Raw genomic sequence first — 26,172 nt, forward strand, 5'->3', positions numbered from 1 at the left:
CCCCAAAAAAGATCAATGTACACATCGCTAATTGTCACACTGGTATAAATGAGTCGGGAGACAGGCGCAGGAATGCGTAATCATTTTTTAAATTAAGCCCCAAATTACAGCGTGCCGTGTAAAGGCACGGTGACGAAGACCAAACAAACACGTCACAAAAACACAGGGCTGAAACCCCCCAAAAATAACACTAGCGCACAATGATTATCATCCTGGATGAGACCCGCAATCATCTGCGCAATCCACAATGGCGCGAAAGCCCAAAACACACAGCACAGGTACTCACACGCACTAACAGACATAGTAACAATAATTGACAGCACCATGGTGAACATAGAGCACATATATACAAATACAATCAGTGAGAATAGGGGCCAGGTGTGCGCAATGAAAGTTCCAGAGGGATCCGTGACACTAATTCTACTATCAATGAGGCAATGTCAAGTCAAAACATCTCCTTCTTTTGGGAATGATTTTCACAAGTATGTGGTACATTTTTACAATTTGAAGCACAAAATTCAAAACAGATAATCAAAAAGGCTCATGTTTCAAAACTCTAAGCACATTTTCAATTGACTGAGTACAACAGACACATTCACAAAGTCACTTGTTTACTGCACCAAATCACTAATTTAGTTTGGACACATATTCAATCTAAGTATTGTATCTGCTTTTCAAAATGCAATATTCAGTTCACATTTGATATGATTTTCTTGTAATTTGTTAACAATACAATACAGCAGCGACTCTTCCTGTGGTCCTGCAAAATTAAGCTAGTTTTAGAATTTTAAAAACATTACAATACATTCACAACAGATTTAACAACACATTAAGTCTGTACCCTCAGGCCACTACTCTACTACCATATATCTACAACACAAAATCCATGTGTACATGTGTGTATAGTTGTATGGTATCATGTCTCTGTATGCATGTGTCTGTGTCTGTGTTTGTGTCACTTCACAGTCCTCGCTATTCCATAAGTTGTATTTTTATTTGTTTAAAAAAAAAATCAAATTTTACTGCTTGCATGAGTTATTTGATGTGGAATAGAGTTCCATGTAGTCATGGCTCTATGTAGTACTGTACGCCTCCCATAGTCTGTTCTGGACTGTGAAGAGACCTCTGGTGGCATGCTGTGTGCCAGTAGTTCAAACAGACAGCTTGGTGCATTCAAAAAAGACTCACAAATATTTAATTTTACTAGGCAAGTCAGTTAAGAACAAATTCTTATTTTCAATGATGGCCTAGGAACAGTGGGTTAACTGCCTGTTCAGGGGCAGAACGACTTTGTCAGCTCGGGGATTCGAACTTGCAACCTTTCGGTTACTAGTCCAACGCTCTAACCACTAGGCTACCCTGCCACCCCAAATACTAGTAGTGATGAAGTGAATCTCTCCTCCACTTTGATTAACATGCATATTATTACTGTTAGCTCTCGTACATTCAAGGGCCAGACGTGCTGCCTTGTTCTGAGCTAATTGCAATTTGTCCATGTGCGACAAAACTAGGGCCTGTAGGACCTGCCATGTTGATAGTGCTATTAAGAAGGAACAGCAGCACTTTATTATAGACAGACTTTTCCCCATTTTAGCTGCCGTTGTATCAATATGTTTTGACCATGACAGTCGACTTGCTCAATTTGCACATTATTCATTAGAAAAGTTGAGGTTTAGGGTTTAGTGAATGATTTGTCCCAAATCCAATGTTTCTTCACAGATTTTCAGAGGTGATTAAAGATGAGCTTGCAGCCAGGGAGCTGCCCATGGATCTCGACTCCCTCATAGCCTAGACCATCCGGAACGTAGAAGGGAGAGTGGGTCTTTTCCCTGTCGCCCTTGCTCGTCCTCAAATTCCCAACTCGCCTCCAAGGAATCGCGGAAATCCCTGAAGTCTACATTTCCAAGAGAATCCGGTGTCACCCGAGTTCCCTCGGAGATCACCGAGGGCTCTCGACTAGCCTCCTCCGGAGCCTATGCAACTGGGCAGGGCTAGATTGTCTCCTGCTGAGTGCTTACATAGACTGAACACCAAGAGCTGTCTGTATTGTGGAGCTAAGGGACACTTCTTATTTAGCTGCCCATTAATAGACCAGGCTCATCAGTAGGTACGAGTACACTCGTATCCCCCTATGCTACCTTGTTGTGGTGAGACCAGTCCAAATTCATTCGGGTGCTCATTGACTCTGGGGCTGACGAGACCTTTATGGACACTACCCTTGTGTCAGAGCTGGGTATCTCCACTCAACCCCTTTCCATCCCGATGGACGTTAGAGCGCAGGATGGGCGCTCTATTGACAGTCACCCACAATATGGTTCCTATCAACCTGTGAGTGTCAGGCAACCACAGTGAGGCTATGCAGTTTCTGCTCCTGGAGTCTCCTCATGTACCCATGGTTTTGAGGTTTTAATGGCTCCAGAGGAACAATCCCCTAATCGACTGGGCTACGTCTTCCATCATGGGTTGGAGCCTATTTTGCCATGCACATTGTCTGAAGTCGGCACAGCCTGCCCCAGGACATCTTCCTGCGGGCTTGGGTAAAGCCTTGGATCCCTCTGCCATTCCCGCAGAGTACCAGGACTTACGGGAGGTTTTCAACTCTGGCCGCTCCACATCTCTTCCTCCACATTGGCCCTACGACTGCGCAATCGACCTTCTCCCCGGCACTGCACCGCCTCGGGGGAGACTTTATTCCCTGCCGTGTCCGGAGACCAACGCGATGGAGGGATACAATGAGGACTCTTTCGCAGCAGGGATTATGTGTCCCTCTGTCTCCCCCCCAGCGCAGAGTTCTTCTTTGTGGAGAAGAAGGACAAGACCGTGTATCGACTACCGGGGCCTTAATGATATTATGGTTAAAAACTGTTACCCGCTACCAATCATCTCCTCAGCTTTCGAGACTTTCCAGGGAGCAGTCATCTTCTCCAAGTTGGACCTTCCAAACGCCTACCATTAGGTTTGGTTACGGGAAGGAGACGAGTGGAAGACAGCCTTTAACAAGACTGGTGGGCACTACTAGTACCTGGTGATAACATTCATTCGGACTGACCAACGCTCCCACAGTGTTCCAGGCCCTTGTCAATGATGTGCTCCGTGACATATTGAACCGATTTGTGTTTGTCTACCTCGAGGATATCCTAATTTATTCCCGGTCAGCTCAAGAGCATGTCCTCAATGTCCGACAGGTCATCCAGCGTCTCCTGGAGAACCAGCTTTTCGTGAAGGCGGAGAAATGTGAGTTCCATTGCTCCACCATATCCTTCCGAGGATACGTCATCGCTGCAGAGAATATTTAGATGGACCCTGACAAGGTGAGAGGGGTGGTGGATTGGCCTCAATCCATATCCAGAGTGCAGCTGCAACATTTCCTGGGGTTTGCTAATTTCTACCGTCGTTTCATCTGGGGTTACAGCACCCTTGCTTCCCCGCACTCACCTCTCCCAAGTTTCCATTCTCATGGTCTCCAGCAGCTGACTGGGCGTTCTCAGACCTTCAGCACGTCTTCCGTAATCCATGGACTTCCCGTCGCCATGGTCAAGACCACCGGACCCCTGCTCCCCGCTACTGTCTTGGGCAGAGGGTATGGCTTTCTACTCGGGATCTGCCCCTCTGGGTGGAGTCCCGCAAACTTTCCCCTCGTTTTATCGGCCCTTTCCCCGTCTCTAAGGTCCTTATCCCTTCTGCTGTTGGCCTGCTGTTGCCCCGCACCCTCTGTATACACCTAACTTTCCATGTATCTAGAATTAAACCCCTGTCTCATAGCCCTTTGTCTCCTGTTTCCATCACTCCAACACACATATGAACATTGGCGTACAAATTCAATTGGTGTAAACGTGTGCATACATTAAACTGACTTCATGCCTGTGACTCCATCAACTCTAATGCTGGACTTGAATGCAACTGGGTATGAAATTACAGCATGTTTCCAGTCTCTTTGACACCTCAGTAATGGCTGTTTGTGCCTTTCAACTTGCTTAGCAGCACTTTGGGGGTTACCAGTGATGTAGGTGACGAGCAGAAAAACAACAATTATGATCACAGTGGGTGCTCTTCAGCACTGTTGTTTACATCAATGAGGTAGGGCCACTGTAAAAAAAAAATACAACTTAACCAATTGCTTAATCAGTGTTTTTCTGAGTTGAGTGGCCTTCAAATGGACAAGAATTTGAGCTAAGGTGTTCACATTTGTTCACTCAACAAACTCTGCTCAAAGTGAGTGAATTTGAAAAATCTTGTTGAGTAAAATTACAAATTCATGTTAACCCTTGGAAGGCAACACTCTATGTTGGTTCAGCTATATACCCAAATGTTGAGTATGCTGAGCAATGTTGAGCAAACTCACAATCCTATTGCAGCTTGACAATTGTCTGTTGAATCAACTTTATTTTTGTCTATTTAAAAAAAAAATTACAGTGTGGGTCATTGCTTTCACTGAGAAAGTTCCACCGCAGAGCTACTGTGCACATGTGGGAAAATAATATATTATCATCAACATTCTGTGTGTAATGTGATTGTATGATGAATTAATTAAATTAGATGAAGCATTTCCATATGTAGCACAGTGGTATATACAAAGGTAGCTATAGAAAGTAAACGTGTGAGCAGTGTGTGATGAATTGGGCCATACCTGAGTGTTGGTCTGTGGTGTAGGAGAACAGGAACCCTCGGCCTGAGTGATGGGGGCCAGAGTAGAATACTATTGTCACCTCATTGCTGTTTATAGTCACATTTTTCTCTGAGTCTTCAAGCTGTCCACACAGGGGGCCTGTGGATGACAGACAGGCATGCATGTAAGAACCCATACGCCACACACACACACACACACACACACACACACACACACACACACACACACACACACACACACACACACACACACACACACACACACACACACACACACACACACACACACACACACACACACACACACACACACACACACAAATATGACCAAGCTGGAGGCCTAGAGGCAGGGCAGTCTGGCTTTACGCACTATGCTAGTGTGTGGTCTCCTAGTCATGTTTGTGTAGTACTGCAGACCATCCATGCTTGTGTGAACAGATGACATGAAGTGAGCTCCAGAACAGCATGAGGTTGCCCCTGTGGAATCCGCTAATAAAAACAATATAATAAGCAGGGTAACTGAATAGTTACAGCCTCTGGAATTGTCATCTAATATCTAGGAATGGCATCATACCCTTGTGCCCACAAGGTATGGCTGGATGCACCATAGTGGTGTAGAATCGGCAGAGATGCATTGGCAGTGACATTGTGTTTATGTGCTCTCTGCAGTCTACACTTTATGGCTTTTACTAGTAGCAAAGATAGGTTTCGAATTAACTACTTACCTCTTAGGGCTGCAGCCCTGTACAGGGATCAACATCAGCGGAAATCAGCGGAAATTTCAGAGTGACAACTAATAGTACTCGATACAACTCAAACTTTCATTAAAACACACATGCAGGGTACTCAATTAAAGCTACACTCGTTGTGAATCTAGCCAACATGTCAGATTTTTTAAATGCTTTTCGGCGAAAGCATGAGAAGCTATTATCTGATAGCATGCAACGCCCGAAATACCCAAAGGGGACGTAAACAGAATAATTAGCGTAGCCGGCGCTACACAAAACGCAGAAATAAAATATAAAACATTCATTACCTTTGACGAGCTTCTTTGTTGTTACTCCTATATGTCCCATAAACATCACAATTGGGTATTTTTTTTCCCGATTAAATCCGTCCATGTATACCCAAAATGTCCATTTATGAAGCCCGTCTGATCAGGAAAAACTGCTTTCAAAAACGCAACGTAATTTTTTTAAATTAAAAAAGTTGCCTATAAACTTTGACAAAACACTTCAAACTACTTTTGTAATCCAACTTTAGGTATTAGTAAACGTTAATAATCGATCAAATTGATCACGGGGCGATCTGTATTCGATAGCAGCAAGTCTTGAAATCATGGTCCATTTTCTCCCTTTCATAACTTCCTCTGGTGTACCCGAAGACAGGAAGTGCCTATTCCTCATCTAACCAAGGATAAACTTCAGGCCAATTGCCAGTACTGGCGACATCGTGTGGAAGCTGTAGGCATTGTAAACTGGAAGCTATCTATTTTCCCTTGCCATAGACAATACAGAGACTGGCGGAGGGATATTTTTTGTGTGTTTTTTGTGAACAGTTTTCCTTGGGATTTTGCCTCCTACACACGTTCTGTTATAGTCACAGACATGATTTAACCAGTTTTAGAGACTTCAGAGTGTTTTATATCCACACATACTAATCATATGCATATACTATATTCCTGGCATGAGTAGCAGGACGTTGAAATTTTGCGCGATTTTTAACAAAAAGCTGAAAAAATTCGCAGCCTCCTTAAAAGGTTTTAACAGAAGAGACAGATCAAGTGGTCCATCAGAAGTGGGTGGATTTGTCTTAATGACAAGCATTAATTCAGTCAGTCAGAACTTGAGTGAGAATTCAAAATGTCACTATAAAATAGTTTGTCAATAGCATGTACAGTAAATCCCTTGTAAAAGTAGAGACAAGCACATAGCCAGCCAGGTCTGCGGCCCTGTGTGCACTGGAGAGTCTTACCCAGGCTGGGAGCTCCGTTGTTGGGTGTGATGGTGAGGGAGCCATTCCTGCAGCCCGGACTCCTTTCCACGTCAAAGTCCCCAAAGAGGAGGTGCAGTGTACGTCCCTTCGGAACTCGCAGTCTCCACTTACACCAGGAATCAACAGGGTAGGTCCACGGGTAGTTCTGAGAGGCCAGGGTGCCACTCTCTGTGGCCATCACAGTGTGCCCGCAGCCATTGCCTGAAATATGAAGACAACCAAACTTACAGTTATAACAGTTATTGTACTTGTACATAATACATCTGCCATATATGCAATGGTTTGGTGGCTAATTCCAGGCAAATGATATATCCTAACACTGTGTATGGTAATGTTGCTTTGGCATCCAGGGTAAATCCACAGTAATGTCAAATTTCCACACAAGTACGATAATGGCTATTTCCAGGAAATCCTTGGCCGCATGGTGTGTAGGTGTGAGAAATGAATGAATACATGACTAGCAGTGTAGGCAGTACGGCGGGGCAGCTGTGGCTTGTTAGCAGAGGGGACGGCCAAGTTCCCCACTGTTTAGTCACAGTACATAACAGGGACTTTCATTAATGATGTTAATACGGTAAGGACACTATTTAGAGCTCTGTTAATTATAGGGCTCCTTTCCCAGACAAAGTGAGTAATAGGAGTCTCCAGGGAGGGAGCACTGAGTGTGCGCAGTAGAGCAGGAGATGTTTACACTCCTGAGATCATAACCGCAAAATGTCCTAAAACAACCAGCTGCTGAAGCAGTCCTCCTCAACACTGTTGGACACTGCTTACAGTGAAACAAGATTGAAGGCCCTATGCGATCAAAACTAAGTGGAAAATACTATTATTCAAAGGCAAAGAGAAAGTGTGTTTGATTGTGTCATTTGTGTCATTTGAATCCAAAACTGCAATCATAACTCTTTAACGGGTTAACATGTTTGTTAACATGTTTGATTGAACAATACCCTCCTTACAGGGGCTAATCCTTAATACTACAGAGTGTTGAGCAAACTCATCATCCTTCCACTCTGTTTCTATTTCATTTTAATCAATGTTTTCCTGCTAGTTCTCTGTCGTACCTCTTCTTATTGCCCTATTCTTACATTTTTCCTATTTATTTTTAATTTGTACTTTATTTAACCTTAATTTAGCTAAGCAAGTGGGTTCAGAATAAAATCTTATTCACAATGATGGCCTACCACAAAGCAACAGGCCTATTGCGGGGATGGGGGCTTGGATTAAAAATACAAATAAAATACAAATATAGGACAAAACACACATCACGACAAGAGAGACAACACAACACTACATAAAGAGAGACCTAAGACAACAACACAGCATGTGGCTATGACTAACTATTTTTTGTAACGGAAAGAACTCAAATATTTAGCTAGACACATTCTTAATGTGACTGTTTGGATGAGTCAGTGCATTAGGTCATAGAGGTAAGTGCTGTGGGGTTGGCTGGCTGGATTAAAGTTGTACTGTGGTCAAACCAAGGACACCCACGCTCCCAGGGTAGACAGAAAGAAGCGCAGTTCTCCCTTGGGTTTAAAATTAAGTTTGCGTGAAGAGTTGGTGGTCTCTGTTTACTTTCCACTCAAATGTCACATACATGTCACATACACGTCACACTGGTTAGCCTTTCCTGTCCGGCTAAGAGACTCTTCCAATCATAGTACATAACATTCTATCTTTCTTTCTTTCTCCTCTCTCTTGCTTTCTTTCTTTCTTTCTATCTATCTATCTCTCTCTCTCTCTCTCTCTCTCTCTCTCACGTCTCTCCCCCTTTCTCTAACTATCTCCCATAACTTCTCACCGCTACCGCCCCATTTCCTGTCCCTTAGGATTCACTGGAAATGCCAGCGCGACAAACTGTAGCTGTGGGCAACAGAGCGTGGATCTGTGTCACCATCAAGTCTGCTTGGGAGCAGTATTCCTTGTATTCTGGGGACGTTTTTGGGTTGGCAGGCTGAGCTTCCCCCCTACACTCCTCCCCTCTCACCCTGTCTTTGACCTGGCCTGTCTCATGAAGGTCTTGTCTAGTGGGGCTCTCTCTCTCTCTCTTTCCCCAGTGCTTGGGATCAACCTAAGCTTTAACTCATGCGTTATAGCTGTTGGTTGTTCCATGGAGTGAATAGTCTACCCCCTGGCATTCCTGCTACTGGCCCATACGTGCGTCCTGCTTTTAGGTCTCTCTTGACAGACTGGGCTTTCTGACTGTCTCAGACATATAATCAAACGTTTAGATTATGATGGATATCCTTCTGAAAACCCTCACCATCAGGGGTAGAAAAACCAAAAGTAACAACACAAGTTTTTAGAACACCTACTCATTCAAGGGTTTTCCTTTATTTTGACTATTTCTTACATTGTAGAATAATAGTGAAGACATCAAAACTATGACATAACACGTATGGAATCATGTAGTAACCAAAACATTGTTTTATATTTGAGATTCTTCAAATAGCCACCCTTTGCCTTGATGAGCTTGACCAGCTTCACCTGGAATGCTTTTCCAACAGTCTTGAAACAGTTCCCACATATGCTGAGCACTTGTTGGCTGCTTTTCCTTCACTCTGCGGTCCGACTCATTCCAAACCATCTCAATTTGGTTGAGGTCGGGTGATTGTGGAGGCCAGGTCATCTGATGCATTACTCCATCACTCTCCTTATTGGTAGAATAGCCCTTACACAGCCTGGAGGTGTGTTGGTTCATTATCCTGTTGAAAAACAAATGATAGTCCCACTAAGCCCAAACCAGATGGCATATCGCTGCAGAATGCTGTGGTAGCCATGCTGGTTAAGTGTGCCTTGAATTCTAAATAAATCACAGACAGTGTCACCAGCAAAGCACCCCCACACCATAACGCCTCCTCCTGCTTTACGGTGGGAAATAAACATGCAGAGATCATCCGTTCACCATCTCATCCGTCTCACAAACACGGCGGTTGGAACCAAAAATCTACAATTTGGACTCCAGACCAAAGGACAAATTACCACCGATCTAATGTCCATTGCTCGTTTCTTGGCCCAAGCAAGTCTCTTCTTCTTTTTGGTGTACTTTAGTAGTGGTTTCTTTGCAGTAATTCGACCATGAAAGGCCTTCACACAGTCTCCTCTGAACAGTTGATGTTGAGATGTGTCTGTTACTTGAACTCCGTGAAGCCCTTATTTGGGCTGCAATTTCTGAGGCTGGTAACTCTAATGTACTTATCCTCTACAGCAAGAGGTAACTCTGGGTCTTCCATTCCTGTGACGGTCCTCATGAGAACCAGTTTCATCAAATCGCTTGATGGTTTTTGCGACTGCACTTGAAGAAACTTTCAAAGTTCTTGAAATTTTCCTTATTGACTGACAATCATGTCTTAAAGTAAAGATGGACTGCTGTTCTCTTTATTTATTTGAGCTGTTCTTACCATAATATGGACTTGGTCTTTTACCAAATAGGGATATCTTCTGTTTACCCCCCTACCTTGTCACAACACAACTGATTGTCTCAAACGCATTAAGAAAGAAAGAAATTCCACCAATTAACTTTTAAGAAGGCACACCTGTTAATTGAAATGCACCAGCTTCATGACGACCTCATGAAGCTGGTGGAGAGAATGACAAGAGTGTCCAAAGCTGTCACCAAGGCAAAGGGTGGCTATTTGAAGAATCTCGAATACAAAATATATATTGATTTGTTGGACACTTTTTTGGTTACTACATGATTCCATACAGTTGAATTTGGAAGTTAACATAAACCTTAGCCAAATACAGTGGGGAGAACAAGTATTTGAAACACTGACGATTTTGCAGGTTTTCCTACTTACAAAGCATGTAGAGGTCTGTAATTTTTATCATAGGTACACTTCAACTGTGAGAGACGGAATCTAAAACAAAAATCCAGAAAATCACATTGTATGATTTTTAAGTGATTCATTTGCATTTTAATGCATGACATAAGTATTTGATCACCTACCAAACAGTAAGAATTCCGGCTCTCACAGACCTGTTAGTTTTTCTTTAAGAAGCCCTCCTGTTCTCCACTCATTATCTGTATTAACTGCACCTGTTTGAATTCGTTACCTGTATAAAAGACACCTGTCCACACACTCAATCAAACAGACTCCAACCTCTCCACAATGGCCAAGACCAGAGAGCTGTGTCAGGACATCAGGAATAAAATTGTAGACCTTCACAAGGCTGGAATGGGCTACAGGACAATAGGCAAGCAGCTTGGTGAGAAGGCAACAACTGTTGGCGCAATTATAAGAAAATGGAAGAAGTTCAAGATGACGGTCAATCACCCTCGGTCTGGGGCTCCATGCAAGATCTCACCTCGTGGGGCATCAATGATCATGAGGAAGGTGAGGGATCAGCCCAGAACTACACGGCAGGACCTGGTCAATGACCTGAAGAGAGCTGGGACCACAGTCTCAAAGAAAACCATTAGTAACACTGTCATGGATTAAAATCCTGCAGCGCACGCAAGGTCCCCCTGCTCAAGCCAGCGCATGTTCAGGCCCGTTTGAAGTTTTCCCATGACCATCTGGATGATCCACAGGAGAAATGGGAGAAGGTAATGTGGACTGATGAGACAAAAATAGAGCTTTTTGGTCTAAACTCCACTCGCCATGTTTGGAGGAAGAAGAAGGATGAGTACAACCCCAAGAACAACATCCCAACCGTGAAGCATGGAGGTGGAAACATCATTCTTTGGGGATGCTTTTCTGCAAAGGGGACAGGACGACTGCACCGTATTGAGAGGAGGATGGATGGGGCCATGTATCGTGAGATCTTGGCCAACAACCTCCTTCCCTCAGTAAGAGCATTGAAGATGGGTCGAGGCTGGGTCTTCCAGCATGACAACGACCCGAAACACACAGCCAAGGCAACTAAAGGAGTGGCTCCGTAAGAAGCATCTCAAGGTCCTAGAGTGGCCTAGCCAGTCTCCAGACGTGAACCCAATAGAAAATCTTTGGAGGGAGCTGAAAGTCCGTATTGCCCAGCGACAGCCCCGAAACCTGAAGGATCTGGAGGTCTGTATGGAGGAGTGGGCCAAAATCCCTGCTGCAATGTGTGCAAACCTGGTCAAGAACTACAGGAAACGTATGATCTCTGTAATTGCAAACAAAGGTTTCTGTACCAAATATTAAGTTCTGCTTTTCTGATGTATCAAATACTTATGTCATGCAATAAAATGCCAATTAATTACTTAAAAATCATACAATGTGATTTTCTCTCACAGTTGAAGTGTACCTATGATAAAAATTACAGACCTCTACATGCTTTGTAAGTAGGAAAACCTGCAAAATTGGCAGTGTATCAAATACTTGTTCTCCCCACTGTACATTTTAACTCGGTTTTTCACAATTCCTGACATTTAATCCTAGTAAAAATTCCCTGTCTTAGGTCAGTTAGGATCACCACTTTATTTTAAGAATGTGAAATGCCAGAATAATAGTAGAGAGAATGATTTATTTCAGCTTTTATTTTTTTTCATCACATTCCCAGTGGGTCAAAAGTTTACATACACTCAATTAGTATTTGGTAGCATTGCCTTTAAATTGTTTAACTTGGGGCAAGCGTTTCAGGTAGCCTTCCACAAGCTTCCCACAATACGTTGGGTTAATTTTGGCCCATTCCTCCTGACAGAGCTGGTGTAACTGAGTCAGGTTTTTAAGGCCTCTTTGCACGCTTTTCAGTGCTGCCCACAAATGTTCTATAGGATTGAGGTCAGGGCTTTGTGGTCAGGGCTTTGTGATGGCCACTCCAATACCTTGACTTTGTTGTTCTTAAGCCATTTTGCCACAACTTTAGAAATATGCTTTGGGTCATTGTCCATTTGGAAGACTCGTTTGCGACCAAGCTTTAACTTTCTGACTGATAACTTGAGATGTTGCTTCAATATAGCCACATAATTTATTTTGTGAAGTGCACCAGTCCCTCCTGCAGTAAAGCACTCCCACAACATGATGCTGCCAGCCCCGTGCTTCACGTTTGGGATGGTGTTCTTCAGCTTGCAAGCATCCCCCTTTTTCCTCCAAACATAATAATGGTCATTATGGCCAGACAGTTCTATTTTTGTTTCTTCCGACCAGAGGACATTTCTCCAAAAAGTATGACCTTTGTCCCCATGTGCAGTTGCAAACCGTAGTCTGGCTTTTTTATGGAGGTTTTGGAGCAGTGGCTTCTTCCTTACTGAGCGGCCTTTCAGGTTGTGTCAATATAGGACTTGTTTTACTCTGGATATAGATACTTTTACAACTGTTTCCTCCAGTATCTTCACAAGGTCCTTTGCTGTTGTTCTGGGATTGATTTGCACTTTTCGCCCCAAAGTACGTTTAACTCTAGAAGACAGAACGCTTCTCCTTCCTGAGTGGTATGACAGCTGCGTGGTCCCATGGTGTTAATTCTTGCGTGCTATTTTTTGTACAGATGAACGTGAAACCTTCAGGCGTTTGGAAATTGCTCCCAAGGATGAACCAGACTTTTGAAGGTCTACAATTGTTTTTCTGAGGTCTTGGCTGATTTCTTTTGATTTTCCCATGATGTCAAGCAAAGCGGCACTGAATTTGAAGGTAGGCCTTGAAAGACATCCACAAATACACCTCCAATTGACTCAAATTATGTCAATTAGCCTATCAGAAGCTTCTAATGCCATTTTTTGGAATTTTCCAAGCTGTTTAAAGGCACAGTCAAATTATGTATGTAAACTTCTGACCCACTGGAATGGTGATACAGTGAATTGTAAGTGAAATAATCTGTCTGTAAACAATTGTTGGAAAAATGACTTGTGTCATGCACAAAGTAGATGTCCTAACCGACTTGCCAAAACTTTGTTAACAAAGTTTGTTAACAAGAAATTTGTGGAGTGGTTGAAAAGCTAAGTGTATGTAAACTTCCGACTTCAATTGTATGTGTTATTCCATAGTTTTGATGTCTTCACTATTATTCTACAATGTAGAAAATTGTAAAAAAAAAATAAAAAAATAAAAAAACTTTAATGAGTAGGTATTCTAAAACTTTTGACCGGTAGTGTAGTAATAACTGGACAGATGATAGGGAATTGTAGTCAATCATCAGCTCTGTATTGGACCAAAATGTATTGACATCTTTAGAGGATTTGCAGACAGGCCCCCACAGGTCTGTACAGGATGTTTAGATGTGTAATCTGTCACTACACAATACTGATGTGTCAATCAGAGCATGACAACACACACTGAGTTATTCATTGACCAGGAGAGGATTGATATGTTTTTTTCTTGTACATTTGTCTCTTGCTTCTCTCTGGGGCCAAAGTGATTCAGAGGAAGAAATGTACCATGAATTGGTCATCTTCCTCTGTGACGATACTAAATCCCCAGCAGCAAAACAAAATGTGTCAAGAGAGCCCAGATCTGCTTGGACATTCACAGTAAGTTTCCATATATGTGTGATTCATGTTGACCCCTGCCTGATTGTGAAATACCATGTCAACACAAGGGGTACACTCTCTTATTGTTGCATGTCTTCCTGCAAGTCTTCTTGTGGGGAATAGTGGGGGGGGGGGAAACATGTATATATGTTTTATCACATACACCAGGTGCAATTAAATGTGTTGTTTTATAGTGTCAGCCGCAGTAGTACAGTGCCCCTGGAGCAAATTATAGTTATGTTCCTTGCTCAAGGGCACATCGACAGATTTTTCACCTTGTCGGCTTGGGTATTCAAACCAGCGAGCTTTCGGTTACTGGCCCTGGCAATCATAGGTAAACACAGATGAGAGTTCACTATCTGCAATGGAATGCCACCATGACATAACAGATGACCTTTGAACTATCGGGATTGTTTGCTCCAGACAGTCCCAAAGATATTTGTGGCTTTGGTTTGATCCACCCCATGTGTTGGAAGAGAGTTATTCACAGGAGCACTGAGCCTTATATTCATTTAAACCCTATCAAAGCTAGTGTTGTCGACTACTTGCATGCACCCCTTTTGCTGAAGTCAACTGTATGTGTGACAGGGTTTTTGCATAAAATATTTACTCTTGGAAATGATTTGAAAGGATGCTCAGCAATGGAAAGGATGCTCAGTTTGTCGTAAATACTTGGAATGACTAACACAAGCAGAACAGCTCCAAACGAGGATGTGTACACACACCTCACCCTTGCCAATAAGAGTGAGTTACCAAAGAAGGACAGTGTACCTTTAACTTACCAATACAACAGCTACCTTGTTTATGAGGACTTTTATAAGAAACCTGAATTAAACTCATGCATCAGGGTATCAGGGTAGCCTAGTGGTTAGAGTGTTGGACTAGTAACCGGAAGGCTGCAAGTTCAAACCCCTGAGCTGACAAGGTCGTTCTGCCCCTGAACAGGCAGTTAACCCACTGTTCCTAGGCTGTCATTGAAAATAAGAATTTATTCTTAACTGACTTGCCTAGTTAAATAAAGGTTTTAAAAAAATGATCAATAATCTATGATATATACCTTCTGAACTGGACTGGAAATTGCAGCAGGAGCACTATTTATGTCACCAATAGCCACTTTAGAAAATGTCAAACGGTTTCAAATGTGGACAACGTGTGTATCCCTCAGCCAACAAAAAATAATAATTAGAAAGTGATGACAATATCTTCAATAAAGTAAGCACCACACAACATTAAAATGACATGAAGATAATCTGTGAATATGTTCATTTATGTAGGCTATTCATGTCGATGAGTTTACAATTATTTCATAATTATCCAGTCAAGGCTCAGAGTAATTATCTCAATAAAAATATCGTAAGCGATTTATAAAAAAGATAGCTAGTCTAATGTCTTTGGTTGTCTATTGCTCTACATATATTATACTATACTGTACATTGACGAGGACATACACAAGGGAATAAATAGCTTACCCTCCTGTCCGTTGACAATTATAAACACGACACTAAAGACGATCCAAAAACTGCCCAAATAATTCACAGCATCTCTAATCTGTCCAGGTTTCAAGAACATGATTTCCGCGGATAAATGCAAGGAGTAAACCCTCAAACACCGGGATAACACTACTCAGTTCACTTCTGCAGAAATTACTAAATTACGAGGCATTGAATATTTACGATTGGGCACAGGGAGACGAACTGAGATCTCATTGGCTTCCAGATGTGTCAATTAAATCACTTCAAGAATCGCTTTCCCAAATAAGGGGGTCTTGCTAGATGTGGACCCATAAATGCTGATCTAAGGTCAGTATAACTTGTTATTTCATGTCGCCGAGGGGGATACGCTGGTCCTAGACCCGTGCTTAGTGACAACCACCCCCTAAAACTTGAAATGACTTGAGTTGTGCAAAATGCATTAGAGCAGGTGAGCATACATTCCCTATATTTTCTGAGTTTAATTGAGTGCTAATAATTTATTAGGCTATGGGTTGAGCCCATAGCCTAATTAAAACTATGTGCGCTCTATGATTAGCCTACTGTACACAACTGTAAAAGTCCGCTACCCTTTACGTGTGCATTGATTTCTACCTATTTATTATGCTAAATCATTTTACACGCTCAACAAACATCACGTATTGCATGCAAATAATATATGTGTATTATAACAACACTCCTTTAGTGGCCTAATGACATACGCGCGGTCAAATAAAACAATATGTATAGTTGTTGTGAGCTATTCTAGTCATTTAGCCTTAACATTCTCTAAACCATTCCGTGGTGCTCAAGCAAGCGGTGCACTCCTAGTAGAGCAGTTTGACCGATATACACATCGCGTGCGAACAACCGCTTCTCGTGACAGTAGGACAGATGCTTCTCACAGGCAAATATTGCCTTCGTTGCAGGAAGTGTAGCGAAGCAGCAGTACAGCGCATGTTCTGAGAACTCTCTGCAAGCAAATGATGAATTCTCTGCAGTGAAACGGTAAGGAAAAACACAGAGTATTCAGTTAAAATAATATTTGATAATTTCTGGTTGGTTTACGTTGTGTTTTCGTTTGCCTAGTCTGGAATGGTGTGTACTATGTACACATTGGTTGGTTGTGTGCGTGCCGCCGCACCAACATAACGTCAGTTTGAGTGGGTGAAGGAGGGAGAGAGGCACGCAAGTGCCGAAGTGGTTTATGCGCTGGGAATACTGGCTAAGATCCCTGAAACCTTTGTTGGTATTTTATAGTGGATCTCCATCGGATTTTCCTAATTTTTGAATAACTTGGGTGTCTTTTTTTGATAGGGTTTAATTCCTTTCATAAAGCACTTTTCCATCCACAGTTGTTGTCCCATATTATAGACTCAATTATAGAACTGTTTCTAATACTTTTCAGAAAACTCAATGGATTAATGTACTACTCCACTATCTATGGATTGGATTGGAAGCATCTATCTTTACTGTGCCATTTTTATAATGCACCCCTCCAAACCTACAGTACATTCGGAAAGTATTCAGACCCCTTGACTTTTTCCACATTTTGTTACGTTACAGCCTTATTCTAAAACTGATTCAACTATTTTATACACACAAAACCCCATAATGACAAATCAAAAACAGTTTTTTATTTTTTTATTTTTAGCAAATGTATTACAAATAAAAAACAGAAATACCTTATTTACGTAAGTATTCAGACCCTTTGCTATGAGACTCGAAATTGAGCTCAGGTGCATCCTGTTTCCATTGATCATCCTTGAGATGTTTCTACATCTTGACTGGAGTCCACCTGTGGTAAATTCAATTGATTGGACATGGTTTGGAAAGGCACACACCTGTCTATATAAGGTCCCACAGTTGATAATGCATATCAGAGCAAAAACCAAGCCATGAGGTCGAAGGAATTATCCGTAGAGCTCCGAGACAGGAGTGTTGAGGCACAGATCTGGGGAAGGGTACCAAAAAGTGAAGGTCCCCACAGCATTGAAGGTCCCCACGAACACAGTGGCCTCCATCATTCTTACATGGAAGAAGTTTGGAACCACCAAGACTCTTCTTAGAGCTGGCCACCTGGCCAAACTGAGCAATCGGGGGAGAAGGCCCTTGGTCAGGGAGGTGACCAAGAACCCGATCCCAGAACTCCACTCTGTGGAGATGGGAGAAACTTCTCGAAGGACAACCATCTCTGCAGCACTCCACCAATAAGGCCTTTATGATAGAATGGCCAGACAGAAGCCAACTCCTCAGTAAAAGGCACATGACAGCCCGCTTGGAGTTTGCCAAAAGACACCTGAAGAATCTCAAGACAATGAGAAACAAGATTCTCTTGTCTGATGAAACCAAGATTGAACTATTTGGCCTGAATGCCAAGCGACACATCTGGAGGAAACGCATCATGATGTGGAGCTGTTTTTCAGGGGCAGGGACTGGCAGACTAATCAGGATCGAGGGAAAGATGAACGAAGCAAAGTACAGAGAGATCCTTAAACAAAACAGTCTGCAGTTCTAAGTCATGCTAGGCGCCGGCCGAGGCAGGACCTCGAGCACCGTAGCTGGGGAGATCCGCGAGACCTCAGGACCTCATACTTGGTGAATGTTCACCTTCCAACAGGACAACGACCCTAAGCACACAGCCAAGACAATGCTAACCCTAACCCTAATTTGTCCTTGCTTGGGGACAAATCTCTGAATGTCCTTGAGTGGCCAGGCCAGAGCCCGGACTTGAACCCGATCGAACATCTCTGGAGAGACCTGAAAATAGCCGTGCACCGACGCTCCTCATCCAACCTGACAGAGCTTGAGAGGATCTGCAGAGAAGAATGGGAGAATCTCCCCAAATACAGGTGTGCCAAGCTTGTAGCGTCATACCCAAGAAGACTCGAGGCTGTTATCGCTGCCAAAGGTGCTTCAACAAAGTACTGAGTAAAGGGTCTGAATACTTATTTAAATGTGATATTTCAGTTATTTTTTATTTTATTTTTAATAAATTTGAAACATTTCTAAAAACCAGTTTTTGCTTTGTCATTGTGGGGTATTGTGTGTAAATTTGAAACAACACAATTTGAAACATTTTAGAATAAGACTGTAATATAACAAAATGTTGAATGTCTGAATACTTGCATATGTGATAATGGCATTTATCCTATAATGGAGACTAAATTAAAGGACTGATTCAAATTCCTTGTCAGCAAACTCAATGGATTAATGTTTTCAACAACTCTTCTATCAAGTTATGTATTAGAAGCATATTTACTGTACCATTTACAAAATCCACTCCTCCAAACCTAATTACATCACACACAATAATGGCATTTTTCCCATGTTAAAGAATAAATTAAAGGGCCGTTTCATATACTTTGTGTTCAAACTCAATGGATTAATGTAGTACAACTACTCCACTATCTATGTTATGATCTAGAGTAATTTTTACTGTACCATTTTGAAAATGCACTCCAATCTACTTATACGACATAATGGCATTTGCAGTTCCTTCAGAAACCTTTCAAACCCCTTGACTTATTCGTCATTTTATTGTTACTGCCTGAATTAAAAATGTATTAAATAAATACCCCATAGTAAAAAAGTGAACATTTGTTTTTTAGAAATGTTTGCACATTTATTGAAAATGAAATACAGAAATATCTAATTTACTTAAGTATTCATACCCCTGAGTCAGTACTTTGTAGAAGCACCTTTGGCAGCGATTACAGCTGTGAGTCTTTCTGGATGAGTCTCTAAGAGCGTTCCACACCTGGATTGTGCTACATTTGCCCATTATTCTTTAAAGAATTCTTACAATTTGTTGTTGGTCATTATTAGACAAACATTTTCAAGTCTTGCCATATATTTTTAAGTAGATTTATGTCAAAACTGTAACTCGGCCACTCAGTAACATGTATTGTCTTCTTGGTAAGCAACTCCAGGGTAGATCTGGCCTTGTGTTTTAAGTTATTGTCCTGCTGCAAGGTGCATTCATCTCCCAGTGTCAATTTTGTGTATAGAGCACACTTCAGACAAAACTGAATTACATTTTTTCCTCCAGGTTGGCAATGTTGCAAACTACACTGAACAAAAATCTAAACGCAACATGTAAAGTGTTTGTCCCATGTTTCAAGAGCTGAAATAAAAGATCTCAGACATTTTCCATATGCACAAAAAGCTTATTTCTCAAAGAAAATGTATAGTTTACATTACTGCTAGTGAGAATTTTCCTTTGCCAAGATAATCCATCCACCTGACAGGTGTGGTATATTAAGAAGTTGATTAAACAGCATGATCATTACACAGGTGCACCTTGTGCTGGGGACACTGAAAGGCCACTCCAAAATGTGCAGATTGTCACACAACACATTTGGCATGCTGACTGCAGGGATGTCCACCAGAGCTGTTGCCAGATAAATGAATGCTCATTTCTCTACCATAAGCCGCCTCCAACATAATTTTTTAGCATTTGGCCGGCCTCACAACTGCAGACCACGTGTAACCACGCCAGCCCAGGACCTCCGAATCCAGCTTCATCACCTGCGGGATCGTCTGAGACCAACCACAGCTGACGAAAGTGTGGGTTTGCACAACCGAAGAATATCTGCACAAACTGTCAGAAACTGTCTGCGTGTTCGTTGTCCTCACTCGTTGTCCTCACCAGGGTCTTGACCTGACTGCAGTTAGCCGTCATAACCGACTACAGTGAGCAACTGCTCACCTTTCGATGGCCACTGGCATGCTGGAGAAGTGTGCCCTTCACGGGGCAGATGGCAGACCGCGTGTATGGCATCGTGTGGTGAGCGGTTTGCTGTGATGTCAACGTGGTGAACAGAGTGCACCATGGTGGGGTTATGGTATAGGCAGGCATAAGCTACAGACAATGAACACAATTGCATTTTATCAATAGCCATTTTAATGCACAGAGGTCCTGAGGTCCTGACGAGATCCTGAGGCCCATTGTCGTGCCATTCATCCAACAACTACTCCCATATCTATGTTATGGACTGGAAGCTATTTTACTGTACCATTTTGAAAATGCATCCCTCCAATCCTACTTACATCGCATACGCAATAATGGCATTTAACTTTTTGGGCGACCAGACCAAATTCACATAGAAATGTGATCTGTAGATCTGTCATTATCGTTGAATGCAAGTCTAAGAAGCTGTAGTTCTATGTGTCGTTTTTCTGTCTTGAGTCGGTTTTGTACACCAGCTTCAAACAGCTGAAAATACAATATTTTTGGTTATGGAAAATATATTCCACTGTGGTTTAGAAGGTACAATGATTCTCTACACTATATTTGCTTGTTTTGTCATATAAAATGAAATTAGGCAAACTATTAGAATTTTAGCAACCAGGAAATGGCGGAGCGATTTATGCATAGTGCATTTCTATGCTTCAGGCGTAAAATATTATGCTCTGCTCGAGGCATAATAAATAAATCAAATAAAACATCCCCATCAATATCTGTCTGCTTAAGCTAGATATATGTTGTTTTGCATGAGCTGCGTTTCAAATGCTGATTTTGACTTTCTGCATTTGCCGTGGAAGGTGGCAGAGCTACAGCGGTGTTTGTCAGGCCAGGAGACATCTCGAAAATCCATCTTCTAACAAAAACGTCTGTAGTGTCCAAACGGTTTGTCCTACAAATTAACATGACCCCTCAATGGAAAGATTACTCTCACGATGGTGTTTTGCTCTACGAGTGTCACGGTACGCGTATGAAGGTACATTACATTACATTTAAGTCATTTAGCAGACGCTCTTATCCAGAGCGACTTACAAATGGGTGCATTCACCTTATGACATCCAGTGGAGCAGCCACTTTACAATAGTGCATCTAAATCTTTTAAGGGGGGTGAGAAGGATTACTTTATCCTATCCTAGGTATTCCTTAAAGAGGTGGGGTTTCAGGTGACTCCGGAAGGTGGTGATTGACTCCGCTGTCCTGGCGTCGCGAGGGAGTTTGTTCCACCATTGGGGGGCCAGAGCAGCGAACAGTTTTGACTGGGCTGAGCGGGAACTGTACTTCCTCAGTGGTAGGGAGGCGAGCAGGCCAGAGGTGGATGAACGCAGTGCCCTTGTTTGGGTGTAGGGCCTGATCAGAGCCTGGAGGTACTGAGGTGCCGTTCCCCTCACAGCTCCGTAGGCAAGCACCATGGTCTTGTAGCGGATGCGAGCTTCAACTGGAAGCCAGTGGAGAGAGCGGAGGAGCGGGGTGACGTGAGAGAACTTGGGAAGGTTGAACACCAGACGGGCTGCGGCGTTCTGGATGAGTTGTAGGGGTTTAATGGCACAGGCAGGGAGCCCAGCCAACAGCGAGTTGCAGTAATCCAGACGGGAGATGACAAGTGCCTGGATTAGGACCTGCGCCGCTTCCTGTGTGAGGCAGGGTCGTACTCTGCGGATGTTGTAGAGCATGAACCTACAGGAACGGGCCACCGCCTTGATGTTAGTTGAGAACGACAGGGTGTTTTCCAGGATCACGCCAAGGTTCTTAGCGCTCTGGGAGGAGGACACAGTGGAGTTGTCAACCGTGATGGCGAGATCATGGAACGGGCAGTCCTTCCCGGGAGGAAGAGCAGCTCCGTCTTGCCGAGGTTCAGCTTGAGGTGGTGATCCGTCATCCACACTGATATGTCTGCCAGACATGCAGAGATGCGATTCGCCACCTGGTCATCAGAAGGGGGAAAGGAGAAGATTAATTGTGTGTCGTCTGCATAGCAATGATAGGAGAGACCATGTGAGGTTATGACAGAGCCAAGTGACTTGGTGTATAGCGAGAATAGGAGAGGGCCTAGAACAGAGCCCTGGGGGACACCAGTGGTGAGAGCACGTGGTGAGGAGATGGATTCTTGCCACGCCACCTGGTAGGAGCGACCTGTCAGGTAGGACGCAATCCAAGCGTGGGCCGCGCCGGAGATGCCCAACTCGGAGAGGGTGGAGAGGAGGATCTGATGGTTCACAGTATCGAAGGCAGCCGATAGGTCTAGAAGGATGAGAGCAGAGGAGAGAGAGTTAGCTTTAGCAGTGCGGAGCGCCTCCGTGATACCGAGAAGAGCAGTCTCAGTTGAATGACTAGTCTTGAAACCTGACTGATTTGGATCAAGAAGGTCATTCTGAGAGAGATAGCGGGAGAGCTGGCCAAGCACGGCACGTTCAAGGGTTTTGGAGAGAAAAGAAAGAAGGGATACTGGTCTGTAGTTGTTGACATCGGAGGGATCGAGTGTAGGTTTTTTCAGAAGGGGTGCAACTCTCGCTCTCTTGAAGACGGAAGGGACGTAGCCAGCGGTCAGGGATGAGTTGATGAGCGAGGTGAGGTAAGGGAGAAGGTCTCCGGAAATGGTCTGGAGAAGAGAGGAGGGGATAGGGTCAAGCGGGCAGGTTGGTGGGCGGCCGGCCGTCACAAGACGCGAGATTTCATCTGGAGAGAGAGGGGAGAAAGAGGTCAGAGCACAGGGTAGGGCAGTGTGAGCAGAACCAGCGGTGTCGTTTGACTTAGCAAACGAGGATCGGATGTCGTCGACCTTCTTTTCAAAATGGTTGACGAAGTCATCTGCAGAGAGGGAGGAGGGGGGGAGGGGGAGGGGATTCAGGAGGGAGGAGAAGGTGGCAAAGAGCTTCCTAGGGTTAGAGGCAGATGCTTGGAATTTAGAGTGGTAGAAAGTGGCTTTAGCAGCAGCGACAGAAGAGGAAAATGTAGAGAGGAGGGAGTGAAAGGATGCCAGGTCCGCAGGGAGGCGAGTTTTCCTCCATTTCCGCTCGGCTGCCCGGAGCCCTGTTCTGTGAGCTCGCAATGAGTCGTCGAGCCACGGAGCGGGAGGGGAGGACCGAGCCGGCCTGGAGGATAGGGGACATAGAGAGTCAAAGGATGCAGAAAGGGAGGAGAGGAGGGTTGAGGAGGCAGAATCAGGAGATGGACAGATGGTTGGAGACGGTTTGAGCAGAGGGAAGAGATGATAGGATGGAAGAGGAGAGAGTAGCGGGGGAGAGAGAGCGAAGGTTGGGACGGCGCGATACCATCCGAGTAGGGGCAGTGTGGGAAGTGTTGGATGAGAGCGAGAGGGAAAAGGATACAAGGTAGTGGTCGGAGACTTGGAGGGGAGTTGCAATGAGGTTAGTGGAAGAACAGCATCTAGTAAAGATGAGGTCGAGCGTATTGCCTGCCTTGTGAGTAGGGGGGAAGGTGAGAGGGAGAGGTCAAAAGAGGAGAGGAGTGGAAAGAAGGAGGCAGAGAGGAATGAGTCAAAGGTAGACGTGGGGAGGTTAAAGTCGCCCAGAACTGTGAGAGGTGAGCCGTCCTCAGGAAAGGAGCTTATCAAGGCATCAAGCTCATTGATGAACTCTCCGAGGGAACCTGGAGGGCGATAAATGATAAGGATGTTAAGCTTGAAAGGGCTGGTAACTGTGACAGCATGGAATTCAAAGGAGGCGATAGACAGATGGGTAAGGGGAGAAAGAGAGAATGACCACTTGGGAGAGATGAGGATCCCGGTGCCACCACCCCGCTGACCAGAAGCTCTCGGGGTGTGCGAGAACACGTGGGCGGACGAAGAGAGAGCAGTAGGAGTAGCAGTGTTATCTGTGGTGATCCATGTTTCCGTCAGTGCCAAGAAGTCGAGGGACTGGAGGGAGGCATAGGCTGAGATGAACTCTGCCTTGTTGGCCGCAGATCGGCAGTTCCAGAGGCTACCGGAGACCTGGAACTCCACGTGGGTCGTGCGCGCTGGGACCACCAGATTAGGGTGGCCGCGGCCACGCGGTGTGGAGCGTTTGTATGGTCTGTGCAGAGAGGAGAGAACAGGGATAGACAGACACATAGTTGACAGGCTACAGAAGAGGCTACGCTAATGCAAAGGAGATTGGAATGACAAGTGGACTACACGTCTCGAATGTTCAGAAAGTTGAGCTTACGTAGCAAGAATCTTATTGACTAAAATTATTAAAAATGATACAGTATTGCTGAAGTAGGCTAGGTGGCAGTGTCTGCGTTGTTGACTTTGTAGGCTAGCTGGCAGTGGCTGCGTTGTTGATTACGTTACGTTGTGTTAAAAGAACGACAATAGCTGGCTAGGTAACCTAGAAAATCGCTCTAGACTACACAATTATCTTTGATACAGAGACGGCTATGCAGCTAGCTATGTAGCTAGCTACGATCAAACAAATCAAACCGTTGTACTGTAATGAAATGAAATGAAAATGTGATACTACCTGTGGAGCGAGGCGGAATGCGACCGGGTTGTTGAGTTCTAATCGGTAGACGTTGGCTAGCTGTTAGCTAGCTAGCAGTGTCTCCTACGTTAAGGACGACAAATAGCTGGCTGCGTTATTGATTCAGGGGCTAGCTGGCTAGCTAGCTAGCAGTGTTGATTACGTTACGTTGCGTTAAAAGAACGACAATAGCTGGCTAGGTAACCTAGAAAATCGCTCTAGACTACACAATTATCTACACAATTATCTTTGATACAGAGACGGCTATGTTACCTGAAAAATGTATGGAAGTGAATAGGGCATTTCCACGTAATACCACGGTAAAAATGTATTTGATTTTTTCCCCTAAGCTTTCTTAGATTTTAGATATAGGACAGACACTTAAGAACTGTTTTTCCATGTATGAATCTGTTATTCAATGCATTTCTATGGGCTAGTAGTGGCAAGGCCAAATTCTATGTTTCATCAAATATAAACAATACCAGTCAAAAGTTTGGACACACCTACTCATTATTTTTACTATTTTATACATTGTAGAATAATAGTGAAGACATCAAAACTATGAAATAACACATATGGAATCATGTAGTAACCAACATGTTTTAAAACAAATAAAATAGTATATTCTTCAAAGTAACACCCGTTTATTGAAATGCATTCTGTCATCAAGGCACAGGGTGGCTACTTTAAAGAATCTCAAATTTCAAATATATTCTGATTTGTTTACCACTTTTTCGGTTACTAAATTATGTGTTATTTCATAGTTTTGATGTCTTCACTATTATTATACAATGTGTAAAATAGTAAAAATAAAGAAAAACCCTTGAATGAGTAGGTGTGTCCAAACTTTTGACTGGTACTGTATATATTTGATGAAACATTGAATTTGGCCTTACAAGGTGCATCTGTGTAATGATCATGCTGTTTAATCAGCTTCTTGATATGCCACACCAGTCAGGTGGATGGATTATCTTGGCAAACGAGAAATACTCACTAACAGGAATGTAAACAAATGTGTGCACAAAATTTGAGAGAAATACAATTTTTGTGCATATGGAACATTTCTGGGATCTTTTATTTCAGCTCATGAAACATGGGACCAACACTTTAGATGTTGCGTTTATATTTTTGTTCACTGTAATATGGGCTACTTTTATGTACAGTGTGTGTACTTACATTGTCAGTACCAGGGTTACGTTTACCAGCTAGAAATATTGTAATCAGATTACATATATTTTTGAAAAACTAGATTATTATTTAGAGGATTACTTTTAAATTCAGAAAGGATGTTTGCGAAAAAATATATTTCACTCTTCTCTGTTTTCTCAATGACATTCAAATCAGCATTGAAAAAAGGCACACATTTAAGTTTGTTCCAACTGATTGAGTCTGACCACAGATCAGAGACCACTATGATGACACACCAAATGTGTTTGATGGATTGCGGGAAAAGAGCAGGAACAGGCTTTGGTAGGCTACAGTCCAAGC

The 26,172-nt window shown here is 43.3% G+C and overlaps 2 protein-coding genes across 7 annotated transcripts in view; one reads left to right on the forward strand and one right to left on the reverse strand.

Annotated features, from left to right (window-relative positions):
• The window catches only part of si:dkey-34d22.1 (discoidin, CUB and LCCL domain-containing protein 1), a 29,168-nt gene extending 13,518 nt beyond the window's left edge, over nucleotides 1-15,650 (reverse strand). For 3 of the 4 annotated variants that reach the window (XM_029629870.2, XM_029629860.2, XM_029629850.2), the window contains exons 1-3: nucleotides 15,478-15,650; nucleotides 6,601-6,822; nucleotides 4,628-4,765 (exon numbers count right to left, since the gene is read on the reverse strand). In XM_029629870.2, coding sequence (XP_029485730.1) covers nucleotides 4,628-4,765; nucleotides 6,601-6,822; nucleotides 15,478-15,577 — 460 coding nt within the window. In that variant the 5' untranslated portion in view covers nucleotides 15,578-15,650. Of the gene's footprint in view, nucleotides 1-286; nucleotides 844-4,627; nucleotides 4,766-6,600; nucleotides 6,823-15,477 lie in introns of those variants that run through there. The other variant, XM_065011291.1, reaches the window with a different exon arrangement.
• LOC115106815 (glucocorticoid modulatory element-binding protein 1-like) overlaps nucleotides 1-26,172 on the forward strand; it is a 35,818-nt gene that overhangs the window by 599 nt on the left and 9,047 nt on the right. For 2 of the 3 annotated variants that reach the window (XM_029629929.2, XM_029629946.2), the window contains exon 1: nucleotides 15,998-16,485. The exons of the other annotated variant lie outside the window; for it this stretch is intronic. The gene's annotated coding sequence lies outside the window, so the exon portion shown is untranslated. Of the gene's footprint in view, nucleotides 1-15,997; nucleotides 16,486-26,172 lie in introns of those variants that run through there. 3 annotated transcript variants of the gene reach the window in all.

Source organism: Oncorhynchus nerka, linkage group LG3 (genome assembly GCF_034236695.1).
Source record: "Oncorhynchus nerka isolate Pitt River linkage group LG3, Oner_Uvic_2.0, whole genome shotgun sequence".
Lineage (NCBI taxonomy): Eukaryota > Metazoa > Chordata > Actinopteri > Salmoniformes > Salmonidae > Oncorhynchus > Oncorhynchus nerka.